This window comes from Opisthorchis viverrini (assembly GCF_000715545.1).
Source record: "Opisthorchis viverrini unplaced genomic scaffold opera_v5_43, whole genome shotgun sequence".
Classification (NCBI taxonomy): domain Eukaryota; kingdom Metazoa; phylum Platyhelminthes; class Trematoda; order Opisthorchiida; family Opisthorchiidae; genus Opisthorchis; species Opisthorchis viverrini.
This window is the reverse complement of record NW_008751699.1, coordinates 1,443,411-1,452,799: the sequence shown is the minus strand read 5'-3', so window position 1 is coordinate 1,452,799 and position 9,389 is coordinate 1,443,411. Positions and strand designations below refer to the sequence as shown.

The window sequence follows — 9,389 nt, the reverse complement described above, 5'->3', positions numbered from 1 at the left end:
CCGAATTGTGACAGATTAAATCAATGCACGAATCTGCAAGGGTGGGGTAGAATTTGCTAATGTGCGATACCTATGGGGTCAAAACGGTATGTCTCTGAATCTCAAGGAACTTGTGTACCAGGATACCGTGCGGGCTGCTTTGTTGCATAGGGGTGAAACTCGGCCTGTTCGAGCAGCGGACCTGAGATGTCTTCAGGTTTTGACAATCGTTGTCTCAGAACCATAGCTTGTGTGAGTCTGTGGCGGCAATTAGAAAGCGGGTACTTCCGTTGAACACTGTGTCCAGCACTAAAACCTGTGTTGGTTGGGACGTGTTACGTATGCCGAACCATCGTTTGCCGAAGAGAGTACGTTAGTTTCACTAACAGGACAAAAAGTCTACTGTCTTTCAGCCTCCCAGTCACCAGACAACTGAATCACAGTCACGTGGTTAGCAGCTATCTGTGTTCAGCAAAAAAAAAACTTTATTAACAACCATCCCTGTGCGAAGCAAATTGATTCATCAGCTCGGTTCGTGTTATGAACTCTTCAAAAGTCGATCGATTAGATAAATCTTCAGGACGGTTGTTGTGACCAGTGGCCGCGCCGTAGTGCGAAGTAACACGTGCTGGAAGAAGGATCCCATAAAAAACCGACGGGGAACGGTGCCTGCCTAATCTCTTCAGGACTGCATCCCCGAGTATCGGGGTTTTGCCATATTTCAAATCCCACACAGCTTGGTCGTTTAGCCCAACACCGGAAAGACCCAAAAAGAGTAGACCCAAGTTCAACCAACTCGGTCACATTTGATCATGAGCCTGAGCGGTAACTGTTCGCTCAGCAGATGCAACACGTTGCATATCAGTCAGACCGGAAAATCAAGTCCTCTACAGATGAATGACAAGTACGAAGCTAGGCGTCAGTGTCCAGGGACAAACAAGCCAGAAATTGGACAACGTCCGAAGAATGACCCTAAGACAATACAATAATTAAAAAGATCAAATAAAACAACTGTGTACGCGTGAACGATGTTTCGTTCCTCAATTTATCACAAACAGACAGTAAGAATTCGAATTACGGGAAAATACACTTGACAAACATCACACGAACAGACTGAAATAAAGCAGACAAGCCAGTAACTGTGACCTGTGTACACAATCGGTGGAATACGAGGTACGAAATAAGTTTCCACCACCACACTGGACACAGCTCTGTTGTGGCAGCGTTTGGGCTCAAATACGAGATGCTAGACCTTATCTCACCACAGAGGGATTTCGAAAATAATGCAATGACTCACAGCAAGACTCACTTTAATAAATCTTTTATTGGAAAAATGGGGCAGAGAGGAGGACCCAGGGCTAGCTTACCACGATCATCCGCTGTGCCTACACCCACAAAAATGTCAGATAATCTCGAGAATGAGAGCATGAAGACAACCGATATATTGTTCAATGTCTCCAGCCAAGCATAGGTTGGGTTAACTGGACCCCACCAAAACTTTTCGTAAGATACTTCACTCCCGTCAGCTATGTCGAATTCTGTCCACCTCTAGGTTTTCGCCACTCCTAATGAGGCACACAAAACGGTGCTCGTTTAGGCAGGCGGTAAGTCGGCATACGTAACACATGTCCCAGCAGCCTTAGCTCGCCGTACAGCACACATTCTTTAGAACTAAATTTACCTAAACCAGAGACCGGTTTCTCGATCATCTCATTACAAATTCGCTGAGGCCAACTTGTTTTGAGACACCGATGGCCAAAAAATTGAAGATGTCTCAGATCTCCGAAGTGACCAAACCCCAGCAAAACAACGATAAGGCCCGTACTGTAGTCTGATATGGGCGTAATTTGGGACCCAGCGAGATGCTTCTTCATGCAACCAGTGACGCGAGTTGCCCAAACGCAATTCTGGCCTTCGATATTGGTGCGTTCGCTTCGTATTTCACACGACCGTCAGATATAAAATAACTTCTAAAATACGTAGAGTTTCCCAACCACCAGTGTCACCCCTTGAAATCTTTGACATGTTCAGACTGCACGTCGTGCAGTATGACTTAGCACGAAGCAGGGGCCAAAGGACTGGATCACTTCGGGCAACTTTCTCTTAGCGCGCCGCACCAAGGTGCCCAAAAAGCCTCAAAAACTGTCTGAGAGTATCAGACTCGCAGTGTGTTGCAATCTGCATAAGCAGATAAGACGAACAGGCAACGGTCATCAACGGTTTACGGGATAACCTCACAGAAATTGCCACACGAAACACAGAGGTGCGCAATCGAGAGGAAACCGATGGGGCCTTGAGTTCTTGTTACAGACAGACAGCATGCATCAATAGAAAGCATGCCCGCGGTATATGCAGGGGCAATCTGCTGTCCAGTTTTTTTCGGAGTGTGAACATTGAAGGTTTCTAGATGAACTGAGCGTCGGGGTTTGAAGAGTGATTTAGAAGTGTCTGTGGCCATGGTGCCCGAGGCAGTCGAGGACATTGCAGCTAACGGCAAGATGCAGCGAACGGATCTATCAGTCCCTAAGAAAGAGCCTACAAATATGTCGTCAACAACGGAATGAGGAGTGGGAGAACGAATATGTGAAAGAGGAACAAGGGAAACGTCATAGTATGTTTCCCGAGGCAGTCGAGGACATTGCAGCTAACGGCAAGATGCAGCGAACGGATCTATCAGTCCCTAAGAAAGAGCCTACAAATATGTCGTCAACAACGGAATGAGGAGTGGGAGAACGAATATGTGAAAGAGGAACAAGGGAGGCGTCAGCAGTAGTATGTTTCCGCTTACTCGCCCTGCTATATGCAACAGTAACACGACCCGACTGATGGTGTCAAGCGACGGCCGATGTGGCCATTTGTGAGTGTGGAACCACTGTTAGTACGTTGCCTGGGACACTACCAAGGCGCCCGGACCTAGATAGAAGGACAATTAGGGTCCTCAACCAGTCTTTGGCTCAAAAGCATAACTGTGAGGTACCGCCAGAGTAGCCCACATTTTTGAGGAATACGATGCCACACATGTTCCAACCATCCTCCATTGAAGGACCGGGAAACTGTGTTAGACAGACCTTCATCCACTGAAAAATCTGGTATGAGCACCATACGTACACTTCGCATTAGGGTTCAGTGCACAAACCACCATACCACGGTAAGGCTTGCTCCCTTCATGACGGAAAATTTATGTCATTTTTGTGTTCCACAGAAATGTGAACAGCATGCTGCGTCTTGCCTGAGGTTTATAGATGGCAAAAGTTGCGTACAGTGAAAGGTAAGCAGTTTGAGCCGTTTATCTTTGTACTCAAGTAGCCGCTCATAATCCTCAGTTTAGAGAAATCGTCTACAGGATCCGAGAAAGTATTCCACAAAAAGCACATACTAGGCCGCATTTACAACGCCAGAGTGGCGAGAGGCGGTCCGGAAAACGTGCCGAAGGCGAAACTAAAGCCGGCTTAGAGAACCAAAAGATACATCGAAGCAGCACGACAAACAGTACGCTGTAACACACCGGTATTTTGCTTGCAGAAATGTGATAAGACATAATGTCAGGTCTTCAGACCCAGGGTTCGTGAAGGAACGATCGTAACCTAAGGGCAGACCTGGCCCCATCCACTCGTTCCACCCAGAAACACAGGCGCCAGCAGGTCCGTATGCGAATTAGGGCCACTGGTTATTGTCATATGAGCAGTACCAAAGGAGTACAACCGTGAGTGATCGCCTCAGTACATATTTTATCTAAAGCATCGCCAACGCTGAACAGTGAAATGTATGCATGCAAGATTCCACCAGTTACATCAGAACAAACCCAGGTAAAACTCATAAAGGTTCCTGTGGACGAATACAATGAATTTTTTCCGTTCAAAGACAGATTTTGGCCGGAAGTGAAAACGTTGTTTGTCGTTCCAGTTTTGAACATAAAAAACAATCCTGTGTGAAAAGCTGCAGGTTTTGACCAATTTTTGATTGTTTTAATTCTCGTAGTGATATACTATAATAATTAGCACGGTGCACGACTTAAGGTCATTCATTATTGCTCTGTAAAAGTACTTTCTCGAATTCGTAGGTCACATATTACGCGTATCTGCAGTACCACCTAGAATGAATATTCCGTTGTGTTTTCTCATAAAGAAAGCGAATGGAGTACCAGTCAAAGTGAAGTTTATCGGCATTAACCGGATGTAATCTGTTTTTTTTTCATCCACAAATCTTAAGCCACCTAAATTAATTAGTGAAAATAAACTGCCTTGCACGTAGTGATCATTGAATATAATATGCCTGGAAATACCACAAACGAGAGATTCAGCTGGGTTCCAGGTGAGTCTCTCGAAAAACCAAATTCGTTGGCAAATGAGTGTATTTCGCTAATGACAGACAGGAGTTTACCCATAACTGTCAATAAATGGAACACCTAAGTGAGAAACACAAAGGCTTTCTGGAACGTTTGTGGATCAATGAGACAATCGTGTATTTCAGAGCTTTATGTACCATAAGCGACAACAGATGGAGTGACAAGGTGACAAGGAGGTACTCAACCTTACAGATCAATGAACACGTAATACATCCGGTCGGTGAACGAACAGTTGGTTTTTAGACAAGACAATCGCTACAAGTCAGGTTTGTACAACAGAGAAACTGAAGCGTGTGATGAGCCGCTTACCTTGGATTGATGACCACGGGCAGTTATTACATGCAAACGTGGTATCAAGTTTAAGTTGCAGTGCTGATTTGATCATAGCCTACGCCACAGGAACTGTGGCCCTGATATTTTAAAAAAGGTCACAGTAGGATACCCCTTTCAAAGAACACGCAAACAGATTTCTGAAGTTATGGGTTCTCGTCAGATGCATAATATCGGCTGATTTGAGCCTGCCCGGAACAAAAGTAGAATATATGAGATCCCACTATCAGCCATATAAAAACTTCCGAAAATAAGGGTAGTTGTGAACATGGACTGTACATGTGAGGTCATAAACAACTGGCCTACTGGATGAGTTGTCTGAAGGGATGAGGTTAGGGGGTGCACCAGGTGCTATTCTCATCGCTGTTTCTTCTTCTTCTTCCCAGAAGGGCCTGTGTTGTAATGGGGGAATATCTTGCTGGTTTGTGGGAATTGTTGAGTCCCATATCCGTTCGACAAGATGTCTGCAGCAGCGCTGTTATAAGGATCGGTGTTCAATTGATTGGATATAGAAGAGTCGGTTCCCGCTGGAAAAAGATGTCGGACGATTCAGGATTAGTGAAGAAGAGTAATACATTACTCATAAGGTTGCTGAAAACGCTTCAACAGCCCACCACCGGATCCGCCCTTCTTCGACCTCATCAGGTAGGTGCGATACCCGGGTTTCCGTGAAGCTTTTGGTCTAAGTGAACTCAAATTGCACGAAATTTGACTTATACGCCCATCTGCATACCAATTCGGTTTTGACAGTAGACTCACTCTGCTTAAGAACACCATGAACGAGAAATCTAGCTGGGTTAAAAGCGAATCTCCTGTGAAAACCAAATTAGTATGCGGACGAGTGCATAAGTCAAAGAACAAGAATGCTTTCAATGAGGAGTTCCTTAATTGAGGTCTTTTTTCTCTTGGGCGATCGAAAAATTTCAATTTCCTATTGCTCAAGAAGCGAACACCTTCAACTAGGCGAAGACTTTGTTCGATCCAACTGGCGCAACTTATGAGTGGGGAAACACATATGAAAATCAAAATATGTACACAGTCTTATAAGACCCTACCCAAATAGGGTATCTAATAAAGCCAGTATAGGAGGCCATCCCAAATGTATAATGAAAAACAGATCTCCTCAAGACGCCAAAAGAATGCTTCGCTGCCCCTTTTGTTGTAACACCCTAAAGATGTCAACATCTCTGACAGTGATTAAGCTTTGTTGTACCTGTAGCGTTACTATTATTACTAGAAACATCAATGGTGCAATGGCGTAGAGCACTGATGAAACATGCAAGTGGTGTCTCGTCAATTGTGAAAACGCCGTCCGTGTCTGATTGCAGGTCAACATGGAAATTATTCAACCGCTTTAGAGTGTTCGTTTAGGTTTGTTTAGTGTTAAGTCAGCGTCCTAGAAAGTTCAGGACGCTTAAGAATGCAAACTTCTCAAAATCGCTGTGCAAGTGGGGTTTTAACTTTGGTGTCTGACAGCCTGTAACTGTTTAGTTGGTGTTTGTCAGTAAACATCTCCGCACTCGAGGGTGCACGTCCCAAGCCCAGGGATCCTACACCTTATTTGTGTCGTTTCCATTTCGCTGTTTCTAGCGGTAGGATGCTATAAACGCACCACTGAAGGAAATACCAAGTTATTAATTGACTGACCGGGAAGAGGCGTGGCCACACGCTCTTCAGTCTTTTAATCGCCTAAAAATCTGAAGACAACCAAGACACCCTAAGGAGTCGGAAAAACTGGTAGGTAGTTCCCGATATTCATCTCGAGTCAGCCAAGTGATCCCATTGAGTCTAATGATCGTTTAACTGTGACATCCCTTCGATGCCTAGCTGCCATGCACGAAGCAGGGGGGCTCAGATATTCTCTTCAGTTCTTGAGTGGGATTCAACCAACCATGTATGGCAACTTTGGACAGACTGGAAGACATCGCGAGAATTGTCTAGGCCTAACGCGTGCATCTCCCCCGTTCTGTTGTGTTTCGTTGTTGTTGCTTTTAACTTAGGATCCGTCGTGACATTAGCCACGTTTCTTCCGGAGCAGCACACAGATAGATAGGTCGAACTTTAAAAAATCTACCCTAGGTCACCCAACCATGCGTGTGAAATATCCTCACCCGTTGTGCTACAGAAGCATTTTCACCGTTCTAAATGCCCAAAATGCCTTACACATAAAATATAAAAACCGTTGAAATATCCTAAATAAGCGGATCCGTTAATCTTACTCATGCAAGATGACTTGTTTGAAGACAACCGAGTTACAAAACGGACCATCTATGTGCCAGAGCGAGGAATAAGTTCGTGCTCGCGCGAGGCTTATAGTTGCATACTGGACGAAAACTGATGCCCACGGTTAATTCGACGCCACATTTCCTATGATTTCTCATGTAGACTGAATCATTTTTTGTGCACAGTGAGTTGTCCAACAGCGAAAAAAAAATCACCTGTGAGGATGTGAGGAGTTGTCGTATTGAGATGCCTCTTGTTTTCAATCCAGATATCCTATAAATGATGTCGAGAGACGTTTTTAGGATTTGGGGTCAGCCTAACTCAGAAAGAGAATAGGTTGACCATGATTTCCGGCGGTACACACAGGCCACAGGACTGTCATTATGTAGATTAAGTTCAATCATCAAAGCCATCAGTCGGTATCAAGAATGCGCACCGGAGGTAACCAATACAGCCAAGCATTCTGATCCGTCATACCGAAACACTAATCAGCTAATATGGCCAGTAGTGTCCACGTTTCCGATTCCCTAAAAATATGGTCCTTGTTAGGAAGTAACGAAGTGAAAAGCACACAGATTTAGCGATTCCCTTAGGGGAGTCTGTTATTTGCCTAATCAATTGAATGCCAGAGCTGGTTGGAAGGTGACTAACTAACCTTGTACGAGGATGCCTTCATTCGAAAGAAATATTTAGGGAAGCACTACAGTACAGCTTCTACTACTGTATGTTCGGTAGTTTCCTGTGTACACACCCAGACACACTTTGATAACATCAAGTTTTAGTGTAAGGGTAGTCCCGAAACGCGGAAGTCATACGCCAAAATTAGACCAACAAAGACAAACTACTTAAACGGCACTTAGTACAGAAAAGTAAAATGTGAAGAACATCATAAAGATAAGATGGATTCAGTCGGGTCACCCATTAAGACGAAATTGGTGTGCAAATGAGTTTTTGGCGTATTTCGTCCAATTTGGATTCAAGTAACACGTAAGTTTGATGAAGACACGGGAAATCTGATGAGCCCCAGAGAGGGCGAGACCGGTCGTGAGCTTTCGAAGAGTTTCCAGGAAGGTCTTTGGTCTGTCCGTTGAACTGGACAGGATCTTATGAGTAGTTTGTTCCTTATAGATGTGAAATGATTCTGAAAGGCTCAGCCTCGGATGTTCTAAAGTATTCTGATTACCTGAACTTGAAAGGGACGCTTTTAAAAGGACTGATAGTCTGTGAAGTAGAACACCATGCACAGCTTCCGTGAGTCAAGTTCCAGTTACTCAACAACTCGACTTTCAGGTTCCGTGTAAACGAAAATCTGGAGATACGACAGTCGGAGAGCACTTCGTTCGGCGCCAAAGAAAGCTGTTTGGATACTCTTCGCGAAGGCTACCGTTCCAACATTATATCCTGGTTTGACTTACGAGACAGGAAACATGGGGTAATAAATATGCCAAAAAACATCCCGCCCAAAGCTGTTTGGATACTCTTCGCGAAGGCTACCGTTCCAACATTATATCCTGGTTTGACTTACGAGACAGGAAACATGGGAGGGGTAATAAATACGTAACACACAAAGGCGGTTCTGATTTCGAGTGACGCGTGTACATAATAAGCTTGGTGACTAAAAAGGGACAACGGATTTGGAATGAGACGGAAAACATACAACTGAAAATGGTTTTCAAAACCTGGTGAAGAATACTTACTTTTGTTCGTGTCACTTTGAGCGCTGAGTGACTGAAATGTAGGAGATTAAGCATGAATAAAGTCAGGGAACTTACGGCCATGGATGTGACGGATGACCGGGAAAACAACCTATCAGAGTCACGGAACTTCCGCGCACGCTTATCACCTGCAGTGCGTGGAGGGACAGACAAATTTGAACTGCTCACACTTCCTCCACTTGAACCAGTGGAAAGCAGGTACCTGTCCCACCCTTTAACTATATTTCCGTATGGTGCAGTGTCATCCAGGTAGCTTCCCTCGAACAAGTAGATTTGACGCTCAAGAGCCGAAAGTGTCTCCTACAAATAGTGTATAATCCTTACTGTTTAAATGATGCGAACCGTTAATGCCTTCCGTTGTCGGACAAGGTCACACAAATCGGCTTTCAAATCCAGAACGCTTGCCTTCGGGTTGCTCTGAGTAGGCATGGTCGTTCAAGTCATTCAGATGTGCTAAAATGAAACAAATGTGCAAGGTGAAACAACTTGGTAGGCATGCGTGATGCTGTATAACATGTCGACAAAGAATTGCTCTCTTGCATTGCTCTGCACATAAAAACCCAATTTTGTGGTTGTTCGAAACAGTCGTCTGAATTAGGCGATAAAGAGACCTCGAGACATCAACTTAATGAACCAATAAACCAGCCCCAAATTACTGGCCCAAGCGCCACCAAAGTACAAAGTGGAAAAATGAAGTAATAATAAACTAGGAACGCCAATAATCGTATAGCACCGAATCACCTAGAAGACTGGGTGAAATAATTGTTGGGTCACCAAAATCCGTTCACCTATTGCTA

At 44.5% G+C, this 9,389-nt stretch overlaps 1 protein-coding gene across 1 annotated transcript; it reads right to left on the bottom strand.

The window, feature by feature from the left end:
- Nucleotides 1-4,432: 4,432 nt before the first annotated feature.
- On the bottom strand, nucleotides 4,433-9,021 carry T265_03161 (hypothetical protein; the record flags this gene model as incomplete). The annotated part of the gene is made up of 4 exons (XM_009167574.1): nucleotides 4,433-5,181; nucleotides 8,575-8,605; nucleotides 8,650-8,892; nucleotides 8,935-9,021. The coding sequence occupies 4 exons, from the start codon at nucleotides 9,019-9,021 to the stop codon at nucleotides 5,012-5,014; spliced, it is 531 nt and encodes a 176-aa protein (XP_009165838.1).
- Between the last annotated feature and the right edge of the window lie 368 nt (nucleotides 9,022-9,389).